Below are 17904 nucleotides of genomic sequence, written 5' to 3'. Positions count from 1 at the left end.
ACACGGGATAAATGATGGGATCCATAGATATGTATTACAATATTGGCTTTTTGCAAATATTTAAATGGATTTTATATGTGTGGTGTTAAAGTAACTTTGTTATAAAGATGCAGTTTTGATTTCTGTTGTTTAATTAAGCTTAGTGAAATAGCTGATATCAGTGTGCTTGTGTTAAATTGCTGCTGGGATGGGACAAAATCCACTGAACACAGGGTGAGGACACTGCTATTGATATTCCAATTATCAGCACTCGCTGTCTGAAGGCAGTGTGCACCAAGACCCGAAAATTGGAGGGGATAAAAGGACCAAAAGCACAACCAAGGAATCCACATGCTCTAAAAAAGTGGAACTGAAGAGGAGCCAGGCTAAACACTTCTTGGAACATGTAAACTGGTTTGGGGAAAAGTTTACTGTGCATAAGGGTCTGTGAATATGCAACAGGCATTGATGCACTAGAAATGGTAAATAAAGGGTGTTTCCAAACTTGCAGGGGTGCTCTTGGCTGAGTTTCAGGATGCACCCAGCCCTAAAAAAGGTCTTTGCTCTATGGTCCTTGTCTCCTATTGTCCTGCATTAAACTTTTTAAATGTTTATGGTCCTCGTCTCCTATTGTCCTGCATTAAACTTTTTGCATGTTCACAGGAGAGGGAAGGTGTTTTTCACCGGGGAGTGCTGTGACTCAGGCGCCTGGCGAGGCAGCGTCGTGTCTGGCAGGTGAACGGGTGCTGCTGATTGTCACTGCTATTTATGGCCCCCTGGCATTCCAGGTGGCAGAGCAGGGCCAGGCCAAGGCAGCAGCAGAGACCTCGAGCAGCCTCGTGGTGTTAAAAACCCAGAGAGGAGAGAAGAACTGCCAGCTTTTCGTTCGCTTTTTTATTTGGACCGTAATGCAAACAGGCATAAGTATTCCATAAAATCAGAAGTTTGGGACTATACAGAGAGAGGTGCATGCTTCAGAACAACGTGGGTATCTTGCAAACAGAGCCAGAGCCAGTCTGAGAGAGGGGCTGGAGCACGGGGGACGAATGGCAGAGATTTTTAGCAGCATTGACAGCTCGGAGGTAGGGGAAGAACCACGTTTCTGGCTGCTTAAAGCACTGGTAGGATCACACACAGCTCGGGCTCACCCCACCCCTGTGGCCTCAGCACAAAGCTACCCTGGGATCACACAGAAAACAGCTACAAAAGGAGCTCCCCCTGCTCCACACACACCTGTGGGATGGCATGGGATGCAAAGTGGGAGTGCCAGGCTCCAATCTTGGCATCGTTTCCTCGGGCGGATGAAGGCACAGTGATGTGAGGGTGTGAGGGGAGCAGGGAGCAGCCAGGGCATGGAGCCCCACCCGGCCCAGCAGGATTTACCCACATCTGAAGGGTTCACAATAGAAAATTTGGGAGTTCCCTGCCCCAAAGCTGCCACCTTCCCCAGCCCAAGGCCCGTCCTCATCATGGCACTGCTGCTCTTCAGGAAAAGGCCACTGGAAAATGAAAAACTCCAACCCAACCTTTGAGTCTAAGACTAAAGGTGCCTGGGGGAGCCGAGGGGATAAATCCCTGCTCCTATTACAAAAATTAATTGGCACTGAATAGCAAATTCCCCGGGCAGCTGGCAGAAGTGGTGCTTTTAACTCTGTGCAATCTACAGAGCGATGAGTCCCAGCTGAAAGTCATCCTGCTCTGCTCGTGCCCTGCCTGGGGAACTGTGTGCGCACTCTGGAAAAGCTGCAGAGTGCTCACAAAGCACACACAGCCTGGGGTTTTCAAAGGCATTTCGAGGCAGCAGAGCATGGGAATTCAACCTTGGGAATTGTGGAGATTTGCCTGTATTGTAGGGTTTTAGCAAAGCAGGGATTTTACACTGAATCTCACTCCTAGGGAGATTCTCCAACCCCATCTCCTATTCCTGAACTTGCTCTAGGCTATTGGGAAGTGGCTTTTCTTAAGATAGGATTCCATGCCACGATCACAAGGAGAGGAGAACAAAAAAGCAGGCTCAGAAGCAAGGAGCATTAGTGTCTCAGCGAATTAAGGCTGTTTTGTTGCCCTTGACAAATTTAAAAAAATCTCCGCCAGCAGTTATTGTAGGAACAAAAAGTTTGATTTGATCCAAATTTGATACACTGGCTGTTTGCTCTCTGTTTGCTTTCCCCACCCCAAAACCAACACATGAAAACAAAGCAGCAAAAAGAAGCCTTGAATTAGTTCCTCTCTTAAACCAACTTTTCCAGTATTTAGCCTTTCAATTTTCCAGGTATTAAGGATGCCCCTGGAAGGAAAATACTTTGCCTGGTGTTTTTCCCTCACAGATTTCTGCACCAGCCCTGCAGAGAGCTGCCCTGCATCCCAGCTCCTGCTTTTCCACAGCTCCAGAACAGCTCTGAAAGCTTTGGATACAGGAGTCTTGCCCAATTGCTCTCCTCAGGAATGAGGAATAGCTGCAAAGCTTCAGCCTATAGGCTCCTGGTAAACCAGGAATTCTCAGGGCCAGCTTCACAGGTTTGCTTTGCTCACTTTGAGGCTCTTCCTCCCTCCTCCTTCCCCAAAATCTGGCCAGGCAGGACGTGGATGAGTGAGGGAGAGCAGCATCCCTGGCAGTGAGGTGCTGCCACTGCTCAGCTCTGAGCTCACAACCTCTCAGGGTTTTATTCCTGTGATTCCAGGGCTCAAAGTTCCACCACAGCCAAACATCTGTAGGAGTGGAGGCCAGGAATTGCCAGTCTGCTGCATTTTCCTAGCAGGAAAAAAAAGGTGGATCTGCATGGCAGTGCTTGGATATGCCACACGTTTTCCCTGGGCTACACCAAGCTGATTTTGACCTCTCCTAAATTCTGTTTCACCTCTGGAACCAAGTGCTTTAAAGCAGCAGCTTTCTCCCTCTCCCCTGACTCCCTGCTGAGCACACACGGCCACATGGAAGAAGCTGGAGCTGGGATTTTCCTGGGAAAGGGGAGATTTCCCAGGGATTGCTGGAGCCATGCATCGCAGGCACGTGCAAGCGCAGATTGACACACGCAAAAATACTCTGAAACTGCTGCTGCTGCTGTGCAAGCTGCCAAAATCCCCAGTGCCACTGAAGCCAGCAGGTGTGGAAGGCATTTTGGATCTGGGAGGACTCGGATTCCAGGCTAATTGTATCCAAGCTCAGGATTACAGGTTTTTCAAGAGCACTGGCCAAATTTTGCTCTCCCTGTTACAGCAGAAGGAATTGTCATAAAAACAGGGAGTTACAGCAAAGTTGAATGGTCCTGAAAATGTGTCTCCATCTGTTCTGTGAAGGGACTCTCAATGCAATTGCAGAGTTATCAGAGCAGTTCTGAAGCTGAGAACGAGTCCCTGGTGAAAGCAGGAACAGAATCGAGTTTTGAGCATAAAATCATCCTTCCAAAAATGGTGGGAAACCCTCAGGGGGCAATGGAATGGCTTCAGTGGTCAGAAGCCAGGAGGCAGCAGCTTTGGCTTGGGCTTGGTGCAGATCCATGAGGCTTTGAGCACAAACACGACCTCTCCCCACCGGTTTGAGCAGAACGGGGTCTCCAGCACGTGGCAGAGTTCAGAGCCCCAGTCTGCACCCACGCTGGGACCTCTCCCCACCTCCACCCCCCCGGGGGACCCAGCTAGGGGAGATGGGGCTGGGGTTGCTCCCGGTTATCCCGGGGGGAAAAGGAGCCCGGGGCAGGAGCTCCCTCCCCAGCACAAGGCACTGAGCCGTGCCCAGGCTGCCCCTGCACGTCCAGCTGGGCAGGAGGGCTGCCAGGAGGGTCCCCAGGGCACAGCCAGCCTGGGGGGACAGGAACCACACTCTGACAGGGATGGAGCAGCCACGGGGGCATTGTCCTGCCCGATGCCATGTCCCCCCTGCAGGGTGAGGCTCCTGGCCCAGCTGCAGGACTGCTGGCTGTGCAGACACCTCAGAGCCCCCGGGTCCCCGTGCTCAGGGTGAGGACACAGTCCCTGCTCCCCCTGGGGACACACAGGCACAGGGGGGACAGGGAGCGTGCACAGCCCAGAGCCAGACCCCGTTCTCTGGCCAGTTTGGCTCAGCTCCTCTTGAGCAACGAGCTCAGGCCATGATGTGGAGGTGACAGCTCTGTGAGGCCACTCCTGGTGGCAGATGTCTCATTGTTTTGCCATTGTCTCATTGTTTTGCCATTGTCTCACTGTTTTGCCGTTGTCTCATTGTTTTGCTGTTGTCTCTCATAAACAGAAGAACAACAAACTCCCAGGCAGCCCTTCCCAGGAGATGAAGCCTCAGAAATCACCAACAGCACAGCACTGGATACCCATACACTGAATGGTTTTTCCCTGCTGGTGGACACAGCAGGGTGGGAAAACACAGAACCTTTTCCCTGGCTTTTCAAATCCATATAATTACTCTCTGCAGACACTTGAAAGACCTAGGAAGTGAAATCTTTGTAAGAAGCCCCACTTTGTAGCATCTTGAAAATCAAACCTGTTCAGAGAAGGGTCTCTTTAACACCTGCAGAGTGAAAAGGAGCAGAGCTGCTCCAAACTGGGGTGGTGGTGGTGGTGGAGATCCTCAGGAGAGCGACTGAGATGATGCTGGCCAGGCTGGGTCCATCAGGTCCAGCACAGGAGTGGGGGGCAGCAGGCACCCAGAGGGGACAGATTTGTCACCCGAGTGCCCCAGAGGCACAACCCCCGTGTGTGACCCCTGGAGCAGCTCAGGGCAGCGGGCTGGGGCAGAGCCACCTCCCTCTGTGTTCACAGCAGAGATTTTGTGGCTACACCTGCAGGTCAGAAAGGCCACGGCGAGACGAGCAGAGGCCAGGCTGGGAGAGCCACGTCTCAGGAATAATAAAGCACATCCACAAGTTTCTTTCCCCTGTTGCTATGGGAGAAAATGGAGCTCGAGGGGAGTGCGAAGCCCCTGCGGGTGGAGGGGATGAAGGGGAGCAGTTCAGACGTCTGAGACTGACTCAACAGCAAACAGTGAATCAAAATTCCCAGTGGTGCAGCTTGTGAGCAGAGCGGGAGCAGAGGCAGCTCGGAGCCCTGGGGGTCTCTAACCTCACGGACTTCATGGCAGGGAGGGGATTTCTGCTCCAGGTGCAGGCAAGGAGCCTTAAACCAGCATTGCCCCTCCGAGGGCTGGCAGGGCTCGGCCAGGAGGTGTTTGGTGAGCCCTGCCTGCCTGGCCCAGCCCCTCTGCACACCCAGGGGAGCAGGGCTGTGCTGCCCCGCTGGCTCCCCTGGGAGGGGAGACCGAGGTGATGATGAGCTTTGGGATGCAGGGAAAGCAAGATAATCCAGCTCAGTCACGGGCTGCAGGTGGGAGATGGCACAGCAGGGCAGGCAGGAGGGAAACATTGCCAGCACCACGGCGGGAGCTGGGAAGAGGACAAAGAGATGTTTTTTTGGGGCATTACCTCCTCCTCCTCCTGTCAGGTTGCATCTTCCCTTCTTCTAAAGGAGGACCAGAGCACAAAGCCAGAGCTAGAATTTCTCAAGAGGATGAGTTTGATTTTCTTTCTGATTTTCTTCCTGATTTTCATTTAGTTTCTGCAGCCCCAGGAAGGGGGTCAAGGCCAAGCTTGCTGCGTGTTCCCAGCTCTGGAGCCGGGGAGTTTTCTCCCAGCCAGGACCTCTCCCAGACTCACCCATCCCAAGCCAAGGGACCCAGCTCTCCCATCCCTGGCACTGGGGTGGGCTGTCCTTTCCCCCGTGCTCTCCAGCTTTCCCCCGCAGGTGCCCAGGTGCCGAGGCAGTGCCGCACCGCTGGCCGCGTGTCCCGGCCCTGCCGGCTCAGCTCCGGCCACACCGTGGCAGCATTTATTCGTTTTATCCCGTATTGGATGCTCAGCCGGCACCTGCTGACCTGGATCTCAAAGTCTCCCGGTGCTTGGAGCCCTTTTGCTCCTGGATTTTGGGCTGGAGATGCTTCAGGTATTCAGGGAGTCGAAGCTGCAGAAGGTGTCACAGCCCACGGAGACGCGGCAGGAGATCCTGGCTGAGGGTGGGAATGACAGCCTGAGACAGTGGGGCTTGTTCCACGGGCTGGGAGAGCAGCAGAGCTCCTGCAGCTCTTTCTGTGCTGCCTTTAGCTCAGGGCAGGTGATGTCAGCCCTGTGAAAGCTCCTGGGCAATCCCTGTGCCATCAGCAGCTCTGGTGCTCGGCTCCACCCAGGATACCCGTGCACAGCTGGGCACAGCTGGGCACAGCAGGGCAGGAGGGGAGGAGCAGCAGCTGCCACCTCAAGATGCCAACCCTGCATCCCTGCCTCCAGCAGGAGCTGCAGCCGTGTCCTGCTGTCCTTGTGGTGGCAGCGAGGGAGGACAAGCTGGGATGGGCTCAGCTGGGCAGAGCCTGGTGCTAAGAACCCCGAGGTTCAATCCCTGGGTGGGCCATCCACTGAGGAGCTGGGCTTGATCCTTGTGGGTCCCTTCCAATTCAGAACGTTCTGTGACTCTTCAGGGTGCAGCAGGAGGAAGGACACACAAGGTCAGGCTTGCTTTCCCTTGCAGACAGCTTGTCTCTGTTAGAGCTTTCTGTTTCCTCCGACCTTTCTGTGGCTGTGTTAACAAATTGCTTTTGGGGCCAGGTTCTTGCAGCAGGGCTGAGGTGTGAGCGTGTCAGAGCCCAGCACCTTTGCAGCTGATCTCACCTCCCTTCTCACAGGAGGTGTCCTGGCTGAGACAGCTCATGCCACTGGCAGGTGGCACCGAGGGACCTGGCTCACCCCCAAAATGCCACACACGTCTCTCTTGGCAGCAGATGGCCCCACGGTGGCACTTTCTGCTCTCTCAGATGTGGAAAGGGCTGGGGTCTGCTGTCCCAGAAGTGCCCACGAGATGTGCTGAGGGCTGCTGGCTCTGGGATTTCATGATTCCTCTGTTGGCACATCCTTGCCAAAGACCTGGAGCCCCCATCCCCCTCCAAGTGCTGCCTTTGTTCCCTCTGGCAGCTGCTTCTGTCCCATCCTCGTGGCTTTCCAGGCTCACCTGGGAGAGGGATCAGGGCGTGCAAAGCTCTGGGTGCAGCCAGGCCCTCAGCATAGCTGCAAATAAAATATTCCCAGGAAAATCTCCTGGAGAAGTCACTGCCAGGAGCTTTTCCTTGGTCTGCACATCAGCCTGTGTGTTCAGAGCTTGTGGGAGAACTTCCATGCCAGCAGAAGTTGGGACTGAGTGAAAGGAAAGGCTCACAGGGAGCAGGAAAAGAGAGCAGGAGAAGAGAGACAAAGCAGGGCCCGCTTAGGAGGAATCGTGACACATAAATCAGATCAAAAACCACACAGCTGTACCCAGGCTGCTTGGGGATGAATAAAATTCAAGGGAATTGCACATCATCTGCCCCCAGCCTCAGGCATATGCCCAGGTTTGTCCAAATCCAGAGAGAAGCCATGAAAACACAAGGATTCAGCTGGGGAAAGAGGGAGCCTGGCAGGAACAGCCCCCAGCTCTGGACAAGCAACAAGACCTCGCCATTGCCCAGCCCCTGCCACCTCTGCTCACCCCCAGAAACTCCCAAAAATTATCACAAAGGTGGTGATTTCATGCAGCTGCAAAATGCCCTCATGGGAAGGAGGGGAAGTGTGGAATTCTGAAAAGAGCCACTGCAGGTTATAAAGCCATCGAACTCCAGTGGGGAAATCCAGGGAAGGGGAAGGAGGTGAAAAGAAATGGCCACAGGACAAGAGCAAGAGAAGGAGGAAGGAAAGGAAATAAAAGTCATCATCATCATCATCATCATCATCATCATCAGGACACAACAACAGGACGAGAGACAGAGCGCTTTCCAGGGGTATTCCCCTGGGAAAGGAGCCACCGTGTCCGTGAAATACAAAACCCAGTGCCCTCCAGCTGGAGGGGGCAGCAGGTGCTGGGACTGGTTTGGCATCCCCTGGGGGCGAAGGGTCCAGTTAGGAGCAGAAAACCCTGCAAGGGAAAGGGGAGAAAGGCTGGCCTTAGAGGGAGCAGCGAGGAGCACCGGGAGCATCCCGACCTGCGCCTTCCGTGCTGTGGGCAGGAGTTTACAGAGCTGGGTGGGGTGGGCACGGAGGTCACCTTTATCCACAGGTGGGAAACTGAGGCACTCTGGTAGAGTGCAGACCCCAGAGTATGTGATTCCTTGGAGAAAAATTCCTGCCGAACCTCAGGGATGAGGGGAAAACCCACAGCAGGCACCACACAGGGAAGGGGTTTCACCCCAAGCAACCAAGGGCCAGCACAAGGAGCACGATCCATGCAGCTGCCCAGCCTTTATCCTAAATAATCCTTCTGCTCAGCCAGGGAAAATCCCACCATGACCAAGATGAGCAAATGGCAGGACTTGGTAGAGCAGAAACAAACACGGCAAATGTCAAGATTTTTTTTTTTTTTTTTTTTTTTTTAACTTCTGGTTGTTTTTGCAACAGCAGGGAGAAAAATCTCTGGATTTTTCCTGAAGGGACATGGAGAGCTGAGAACCTGGAGCCAGCCAGGCTCCCCTGCAGCTGGGGAGAGTCCCCCTGCCTGTGGGTTTTGCCAGCCTGGAAGCAGGCAGGACCATTTTCCTTTGGATGGGACTGTCAGGTCTGACAATGTCACATCAGCGCAATAAATTGGGAAGCTGGGGGGATTTATCCTAGAGAGGTGACAGCTATTCCAGAGGCACTGCCAGGCTTCCAGAGAGAAAATCAGTGCCTTCCTCAGCCTCTGCTCTAAGGTGTGCACAAAAGCCAAAGCTTCCTTTCCCATCCTTTCCCGCCCTTCCCCATCCCCCAGCCCACGAGGTGACTGCAGGGGTTAAAACAAACGTGTCAACTCACTCATCCGTGTCTTTTTTGCTCTCCTCGATGAACGCGATGGACTCGGATCTAAGGCGGTTTGTCACCTCGTACGTGCGCAGGGTGACTCCAAAAATATCCTCGTGGTACCGGCTGTCATCCTGGGAGGGAGGGTGGCAGGGGGAAAAATGGGAATTGTGAACGCTCGGGGCCGGCCCCAGCAAAATCCTGTGAGGTGGGGAGGCAGCAAATGGGCAGGAGAGGGTTTGGGGATTGTCACGAGGGGACAGAGGGGTGCAGTGACCTTCCCAAGGTCACACCCTGGGCACAGCAGGGCTGTTCTGGGCATTAGACCCCCGCAGCTGCTGGAAATTCCTGGCTGGCAGGGGCACAGCAGCCCAAGGGCACTCTGTGAACAGCCAGAGGCTCTGGGCTCCCTTGGATGGGGCTTGGATGGAGGTGGGGACATGGTTCAGAAAGGGAAATCCCAGGGGAATCAGGCTGAGTTATCCCCCTGGGGAGAAGCAGAGCTGTTCCAGCATCCACCCGTGGATCTGTGTCCCAAACTGAGCTCATGATGAGCTCAGCTGCATCATCTGTGTCTGGCACGGGGTGCACAAACAGGGAGATTTGCAGCGGGGACCCACGGAACGCCCTGATAAATCCATTTTTTGATGGATGGCGAACAAGCCCTGCCCAAAAGCTCTGGCAGTGGTGCTCCCCAGAAGAGCCAGGTGACCTCCCTGCACACAGAAACCTCTGGAATGTCCCCCTCCCGACCCTCCCTGGGCGGGCAGGGGCAGGCAGCAGGTGCAGTGCCCGTGGCAGGGGTGGCCGTGGTGGCACGCACCGGTGGCGGTGGCACGCTGCAGACACGACTCACCCGCAGCTTGCTGAGGAAGGCTCCTGCCTCCTCGGCCGACAGCTGGCCCTGCTGCCTCACAATGAGCTGCACAGCCTTGAGGACATCCCCGGCCATGGTGACATCCCCGCAGACGTAGATGTGGCCTCCCTGCTCCTTCAGTGCTCTGAACACGGTCTGGGCCAGCTGCTCCTGCAACACGTCCTGCACGTATTTCTGAGGGACGAGGGGGGAGCTGGGGTTAGCTCGGGTTTGTCCTGCCCTGGGGGCAGCACTGAGGGGTGGTCCCTCTTTGGGGGACACAGCTGTGCCTTGCAGCGCCCACAGTGACAAAGAAGAGGTGGGCACAGCAGCAAAGCATCCTTCTGCTCTTGCATGGGCACACCTGCACCACCGCTTCCATTGCCAGGCCTGTTCAGTCAGAGTGGGAATTTGGAGCAGGTATTTATTTGCACTGGCTCTGGAACACCCCACTGGGTGACTCCTTTTTCCTTCCCCCTTCCCTTCCCTTCCCTTCCCTTCCCTTCCCTTCCCTTCCCTTCCCTTCCCTTCCCTTCCCTTCCCTTCCCTTCCCTTCCCTTCCCTTCCCTTCCCTTCCCTTCCCTTCCCTTCCCTTCCCTTCCCTTCCCTTCCCTTCCCTTCCCTTCCCTTCCCTTCCCTTCCCTTCCCTTCCCTTCCCTTCCCTTCCCTTCCCTTCCCTTCCCTTCCCTTCCCCCCGCCCCTTTTTTTCCACTTTTCCCTTTTTTCCCACTTTTTTTCCTCTCCCACCCGGATGGCTGCAGGAGCAGCCTGGGCACACGTTCTGGCTGGCACTGGGATGGGGACACACCCACAGGGAAGGGACAGTCCTGGGAATGGTGCCCACAGGGAAGGGACAGTCCTGCACACGCTGTGCCCCAGGGACAGTCACCCACCACTGGCCAGGGAAGCAGCGTGTCCCCACCCTGCCAGCTCCCCGCGGGCACGCGGCGTTCCCGGGGCCGTGCCCACCTTTGGTTTGTCGGGTTCCCGGGAATAGGCCGTGTACAGCTCTCTGAAGACACCCTGGGCTTTGGCAAAGAGCGTCTCCTCCTTGTAGATGTGGTCGATCCGGGACTGCCGGCAGCCAAACACCAGCACCATGGGACACGGCTTCAGCCCTGGGGACAGCACGGGGACAGCACTCAGCCCGGGGCCACCAATTCCCACGAGCTGCCACCAATTCCCACCAGCCACCTCCAATTCCCATGAGCCGCCTCCAATTCCCACCAGCCACCTCCCTCCAGACTGCCAGCAGATCTGCTGGGACATGCCCGGCAGGGTGGGACTTTCCTCCCGACACCCCAGCTCAGGGTTCCCAAAAACTGTGAGGTGAGGAAGAGGATGGCCCCACCCAAAAATCTGTGTGAGGTGAGGAAGGACAGCCCCACCCAAAATCTGTTTGAAGTGAAGAGGATGGCGCCACCCAAAAACTGTTTGAGGTGAGGAAGAGGATGGCACCACACAAAATCTGTTTGAGGTGAAGAACAGGACGGTCTTGCCCAAAATTTGTGTGAGGTGAGGAAGGATGACCCCACCCAAAATCTGTTTGAGGTGAGGAACAGAACATCTCCACCCAAAATCTGTGTGAGGTGAGGAAGAGGATGACCCCACTCAAAATCTGTTTGAGGTGAGGAACAGGACATCTCCACCCAAAATCTGTGTGAGGTGAGGAAGAGGATGACCCCACCCAAAATCTGTGAGGGGAGGAAGGACGGCCCCACCCAAAAACTGTGTGAGGTGAGGAAGAGGATGGCACCACACAAAATCTGTTTGAGGTGAAGAACAGAACAGCCTTGCCCAAAAATCTGTGCGAGGTGAGGAAGAGGATGGCCCCACCCAAAATCTGGGAGCTGAGGAAGGACAGCCCCACACAAAAGCTGTGTGAGGTGAGGAAGTGATTGCCCCACTCAAAATCTGTGAGATGAGGAAGGACAGCCCCACCCAAATTCTGTTTGAGGTGAAGAGCTGGACAGCCTTGCCCAAAATTTGTGTGAGGTGTGGAAGAGGATGGCCCCTCCCAAAATCTGTGTGAGGTGTGGAAGAGGACGGTCCCACCCAAAATCTGTGAGGGGAAGAAGGATGGCCCTGCCCAAAATCTGCCTGAGGTGAAGAAGAGGACGGCCCCACCCAAAATCTGTGAGGAGGAAGGACAGCCCCACACAAAATCTGTGTGAGGTGAGGAAGAGGATGGCCCCACCCAAAATCTGTGAGGAGGAAGGACGGCCCCACCTTTGTGCTGGATGTCGAAGAGCCGCTGCTGCCAGAAGCTGCGGAAAGGGGCGATGCCGGTGCCGGGGCCGATGAGGATGCAGGGCACCTGGGGGTCCTGGGGCAGGTGGAACCCGGGGGCACTGCACACATCCAAGATCCAGTTAGACACCAGCAGGGTGCTCCCTCTGCCCAGCTGAGACACCTCCCGGGGAGGGAGGGCTGGGAGATGAGGTGAAGTCCCACAATGTGACATTTTTGTGCAGAATTTCTCTCAAAAGGGAACCATTTAATTGCAAACCCAGCCCTGTTTTCTCCCACCGTGACAACAGTCGAGGGCAGAGAGCTCACCCTGTGAGGGATCTCACCCCTCTTGCTCAGGCCTGGCCTCGGGTGGGTCACTCACCCTCGTACAAAGCAGGGCACCACTTCATCCGTCTGGATCCGACTGAGCCACGAGGAGCACACGCCGTGGTGGATCGGTCCCTCTCCATCTGGGAAGGGAGGGAGTGTTGTATTGCTCTGGGGAATGGGTTTTCCCTCCCCAGAGACCCCTGCAGCTGTGACCATGTTAGTTGAGCCCTTCCTTCCTTTCTTGACCCACCTGGCTGGGAGCCAAGTAGCCCATCCAGTACTGAGCCTAGATAAGGCTCTGTCCCTTCCTCGTTCACTCTCTTTCCCTCTTCCTCCCCTGGAATGAACATCTTGGACTGCACAGGGGGTTGGAACCTCTTTTGGAATCTTTTGCCTTGCCCCTGAAATACTTCCCCCCAAGGCCTCGCAGATCTGGGCTAGCCTGGTAACTTCAGGGGGCTGCAGGGGGTAGATATTTCAAGGGAGGGATGGATGGAGGTCTGTATGTGGCACATCACCCAACGACTCTGTTTTCTGTCCTAAAACCCTCCCTGCTACATCCTGCATGAACACCTCCCTGAAACATTCCAACATTTCATACCTCAGCATCCATCCTCCACGAAGCTGGCAGAGTTTGGCACTTGGATCCCTCTGTGGAGTTACCCAGGACCCTGACCTGGCATAGCTGGATCTCCACAATCCTTAGAGAGCACCCAACTCTCCTTTGGACCATTTTGGCAGGAGCAGCATCGTGATGCTCCCAAACACAAACCCTCCATGGCAGCTCCACTGTCCTCCTGTGTCCTGCAGAGCTCCAGGGCTGTGTCCATCCATGCCATGACCATGCTTGGACACACCCAGGCTTGCACTGCTACACGAGTTTGGCTGCTGGGGATTTTGGGGTGGGCTAACAGAATCCTACATGAGGCTTGGGTTATGTACCTGCCTGTCTCAGGATGAAAGATTTAGCTGGGGGAGTGTATTTTATCCCTATCTGTTAGTGCTGGGGCATTCTGTTCATTGGGCAGTTTTCTTTATCTCTCCCACAGCCAATCCTCCCTCCAGGAGATCTCTGCTGTCCATGGCCACTGAGTGTCCCTGCATGGCTGAGAAAATTCCATCATCCATGGGAGATGCTGTGCCCAGGGGAGGAGCCAAGCATTCCTACCTGGATCCAATCTGACCTGGGAACAGCACAGCAGCCTTTGCCCCCTGCATTCCCAGAGGAGCAGCTTCCATCCCCCTGCATTCCCAGAGGAGCAGCTTTCTTCCCCCTGCATTCCCAGAGGAGCAGCTTCCATCCCCACTGCATTCCCAGAGGAGCAGCTTTCTTCCCCCTGCATTCCCAGAGGAGCAGCTTTCTTCCCCCTGCATTCCCAGAGGAGCAGCTTCCTTCCCCCTGCATTCCCAGAGGAGCAGCTTCCTTCCCCCTGCATTCCCAGAGGAGCCCAGGCCCATCTCCCCCAGCCCTGGAGCTCCAGAGGAAAACTCCCCCCTTGTGCAGGATCCTGCTCCAGCAGAAGCACAGCTGGCACTGCAGGAGGGCTGAGCCCCCCTGGGATGGGGCTGAGCCACCTCCCTGACCCACAGGGGGACAGGGCTGCTCTGACTCTGGCAGTGGTTGCTTTGTATTACTGCAATTTTGTTTTACTTTTATTTTTTTCCCCAATAAAATTGTTACTCCTATTCCCATATCTTTGCCTGAGAGCCTCTTAATTTCAAATTTATAATAATTCAGAGGGAGGGGATTTACATTTTCCATTTCAGGGGATGTTCCTGCCTTCCTTAGCAGACACCTGGCTTTTAAACCCAGACACTGCCCCAGAAGTGTCATCTCTGTGTCACTGCCACTCTCCATGCCTTGGGACAGCAGCGGTCTGGGGGAATCTACTTGTGGCAGCAGCTCTCTGGCCACAGAGAGCAACAGGCAGAACCTTCCCAGGCATTGTCCTGGGGAAGGCTGTGAGAAGAACAGAGAAAAGAATGAGAAACAATTCTTATCCTCGGTTGGTGGATCTGCTGCTGTGAACATGTGGAATGTGTTTTGGCGATTTGTTGACCAAAGGGTGATTTCTTGATTGACCAATGGTGTTGGTGTTTGGATTCAAGGACCAATTATGAAAAATGGAACTGGGCTGTCTGTAAGGGCAATGGGTTTCTCAATAAGTACAGTGAAACAAAGAGATTGATCAGCCTTCTGGAACGATGGAGCCAATGCTAATTATTCCCCGGCCGGGGACGCGTGCTGCGACACCTGCTCCTGCAGCAGGCTTTAAGGGCACATCCCCCGGCAGAGGTTTGGGGGGCTGGCCCTGTGCCTTCCCCGGAGCCACGGCGGTACCTCGGGTGCGGTAGGACACCACGGCCACGGTGAGGTGCACCTCCCCTGGGTACATCTCCGGCGACGAGCTGATGGAGTAGTAGCGGGGCTGCAGGAGGGGCAGCTGCGTCAGCAGCAGTGTGGAGGGCATCTGCACCGAGGGGAACTCCTCCAGCACCTCCACGATCGTGGGGTTCTTGGACCACTTCCACTCCTCGTACTCCTGCAAGCCCTGGCAAAGAGGGAGGGAGGAGAGAGCTGCAGGATCTGCCTTTTCCAGGTGCCTCAGGTGATATCCCAGGAGGTCCATGGCAAAGCTGAAGTGGCTGGCAGTTGTGAAAAATGCATATTATATGGCCCTATGTGGATAGTTACTATATTGATTAGTTGCGCTTTTGTAGTTAAAATTAAGACTTCGGTAGTTAAAAAAATATTATATATAAAGACACTCTGTATGTGGGGAGGAAGGTTTTTTTTTTCTTTTTTTTTTAGGATGAGATACTCGCTTCGAGGAACACCTAAATCTTCCAAAGGAAAGGAATTTATGGCTTCTTATCAGAAGAAGCTAATTTCTTCAGGCCTTGCTCAGACTCGAAGATGCCAAGGGGTTAAAGGAAACAGTTGACATACAACAGACAGAGTTTCTTGTTTAGAACAGAATGCATGCATAACCATGAAGGTGTATGAATATGCAACAAGTGTATTGGTTTAAGGGTGATTCCTTTGTTCACAAGTTATGCTTTTTGTGACTTAGTGTCCAAGAGCATCCGGATGTCCATAATTCTTTGCCTTTTATTGTCTTGTAATTATCCTAACTCTAAACTTTATTACTCTAATTTTATGATAATTTTTATAACCATTTTATTATTATCAAACTTTTCAAATTTTAAAAACGAAGTGATTGGTGTTTTTCACACAGTGAAGGCACTCTGAGCCCTGCTCAGGGGTGGAGACTCAGCCTAAACACAGTGTGGGATGGAAATGCCCTGGCTGGGCTGTGATTGCCCCCAGGCCCTTCCAGAACGTGGGGTTTTGGTTCTCTACCTTGCTGAGGACCTGCAGACGTTTCTTCTCCTTGTCACTGGTGGCCAGCAGAGCGAACTGCTGCAGCAGCAGCGGGGTGGGAGGCGTGGTGATGTCCAGGTAGTACTTGAAGGCCTGGAAGATGGTGCAGGGTGGGACACGGTTCTCGTCTGTCCAGTTGCTGATGACACCTGCCAGGGGAATCCAGCACAAGCCTGGGATCAGCTGAGCAACAGGGCCAAGGTGGGCAAATCCTGGTTTTCATCCCCCTCTGAGACACTGGATTAGGGTTTTCCATCTCCAGTTACACCATGCATGGCAGCAGGGAATCAGACTTATCCCTGAAATACGGTGTTGGGATGGCCCCTCCACATCCCTTAATTCTTCTTCCCAGTCCTGGATATTGCCCTTTCTAAGGGAATATAAACACCTTTAGTTTTTCCATGGAAAACCTTCCCCAGGGCCCTACCCTTGCTCCACATCCCAAGTGCAGACAAGCAATGGCTCTGGGCAGAGCAGGGATGAAGGAGGTGCTCCCAACCCAGGCACACCCAGCAGGGAGATGAAAATAACTTTCCTGGGGCCACCCACCACCCTGAGGAGCTGCAGGGAAAGGAGGAGAGAGGCCACCTGTACTCCCTGGTTACCTAGAGCTGTGCTCCTCTCCTCCAGCAGCTCCACCTTCACCACCTGGTTGGTCGGAGGGGCATCCTCAAGCCTGTCTATGAGGGCATTGACCAAGTCCTCGTGGTTGCCTGGGAAGACGCCCAGGTGGTCCCCGGGCTGGTACTGCAGCTCCTGGTGCCCATTGGTGTGCAGGCGCAGGAAAATCGTCAGGCGGCTGCCAAGGGGGAAGGAGGAAAAGCAGGGAAAAGTGGTTTGGGGGATCCTTCCCCAGAATCGCTGACTTTGGGGTGATCCTTGGGAAACCCCCAGAGATCCTTCAGGGAGTGGCTGTGCCCTGGCCTCAGAGCTGCTGGTGAGCTGGGCAGGGGTGGTGGCACGTCCAAGCTGTGGTGGCCGTGTCACCAAGGTCACAGCAGGGAGAAGGGACACTGCAGCACGCCCTGACTCACCCTCAGGGACTTTTTTTAAAAGGGAAAAAACCAATTTAACCTCTTGCTCAGCAATTTTATCCTTCCTTTGACGCCCCTCCAGCCAGCTCCCCATCCCATGGGCTGAGGGAGGGACCAGCAGGAATTTCACCATGCGTGGAGGCCAGGAGCACCCTCCACTGCCTTCCAGACTGACTCATGGCCTGCACAAAGGTGGCTTCCATGGACATCCAGGGCTCAGGGGCTGTTTGTAGCACTGTTTTGGGTGCCCCAGGTGTGCTTTCAGCTCCCAGGACGGCTGCATCTCCTACCTGGACTTGGGGCTCTGCAGGTTCTGGCGTGTGAGGAGCCGGGCTGCATAGACGCGCTTTTTGTGGATGCTGTACAGTCCTGAGGAGGAAAAGAGTCAGGGAAGGGATTCAGCAGAGCATGGCCAAGGCTTCTGTAGGATCACTGTGGGTTCAGCCCTTCAGACCAGAGCTGACCACAGGGGTTTGACCTCTCTCCTGCGAGCCCAAGGGATCAGAAACCCCAGGGGTAACCCAAGCACGTTTTTTTAGTGACAGAGAGGACTCCAAAGCCACCCCTACGACACTCAGGGCAGTGCCCTCACATTGCCCACAGCTCCTCTCGCTGCAGGTGCCACCTGGCTGGCAGGAGAGGATTTGGGAAGGGCTGAGCCGGTGCTGCAGGAGCCGTGCTGAGGGGCCAGGTGTCCATGGGCCAGACCTGCCTTTGCTCCACAACGCTCCACGGAGCAGCATTGCACAAAATAAGCCTGGAAAGATCCCAAGGCTCCAGCTCCTCGCTTCAGAAAACGGGGTCAGGAGGAGGGAGAGCAGCTCATGTCCAAACATCTCTGTTACAGACACAGACAGGGACCGGCCAGAGGGGCCTGGGGCTGTTCCTTGGGCAGGGAATGGGGGGGAAAGGCAGGGCTGAAATGCTGGGAATTGAACAGAGACAAAAAAACAGGGTTTGGCCCCTTTGCCCCCATGTCTTGTCCATGTGCCCCGCAGCCAGAGCCTCCAGGGCTGTACCTTGTGTGAGCTCCGGGGCCTCAGCCACGTAGGTCAGGCGGAACTTGCTCCTCTTCCAGCTGCGGTCATTGCTGATCAGGGAGTTGTTGGCTTTCTCGATGTTGACATCATCCCCCACGCAGAACACGTCACACGCTGCCTGCAGCACGCACCAGGCCCTCAGGCACCCCCCGAGCCCAGCCACCCCCTCATCCCAACCCACACGGACACGGAGCCCCCAGCAGGGTGGGACTGTCCCAGTGGCCACCACATCAAGTGGTGCTCTCCTTCCCAGATATTTGGGATGATGCAGGAA

The 17904-nt window shown here is 54.9% G+C and overlaps 1 protein-coding gene across 1 annotated transcript in view; it reads right to left on the bottom strand.

Moving 5' to 3' along the window:
* Nucleotides 1-858: 858 nt before the first annotated feature.
* NOS1 (nitric oxide synthase 1) overlaps nucleotides 859-17904 on the bottom strand; it is a 66504-nt gene continuing 49458 nt past the window's right edge. Inside the window, exons 19-29 of the mRNA XM_031506259.2 lie at nucleotides 17610-17748; nucleotides 16881-16959; nucleotides 16162-16355; nucleotides 15536-15705; nucleotides 14513-14723; nucleotides 12224-12311; nucleotides 11839-11960; nucleotides 10579-10727; nucleotides 9610-9804; nucleotides 8769-8887; nucleotides 859-7896 (exon numbers count right to left, since the gene is read on the bottom strand). Coding sequence (XP_031362119.2) covers nucleotides 7881-7896; nucleotides 8769-8887; nucleotides 9610-9804; nucleotides 10579-10727; nucleotides 11839-11960; nucleotides 12224-12311; nucleotides 14513-14723; nucleotides 15536-15705; nucleotides 16162-16355; nucleotides 16881-16959; nucleotides 17610-17748 — 1482 coding nt within the window. The 3' untranslated portion in view covers nucleotides 859-7880. The remainder of the gene's footprint in view (nucleotides 7897-8768; nucleotides 8888-9609; nucleotides 9805-10578; nucleotides 10728-11838; nucleotides 11961-12223; nucleotides 12312-14512; nucleotides 14724-15535; nucleotides 15706-16161; nucleotides 16356-16880; nucleotides 16960-17609; nucleotides 17749-17904) is intronic.

Source organism: Lonchura striata, chromosome 18, assembly GCF_046129695.1.
Source record: "Lonchura striata isolate bLonStr1 chromosome 18, bLonStr1.mat, whole genome shotgun sequence".
NCBI lineage: Eukaryota > Metazoa > Chordata > Aves > Passeriformes > Estrildidae > Lonchura > Lonchura striata.
The sequence above is the reverse complement of the archived record's forward strand: the minus strand, read 5'-3'. Positions and strand labels throughout refer to the sequence as shown.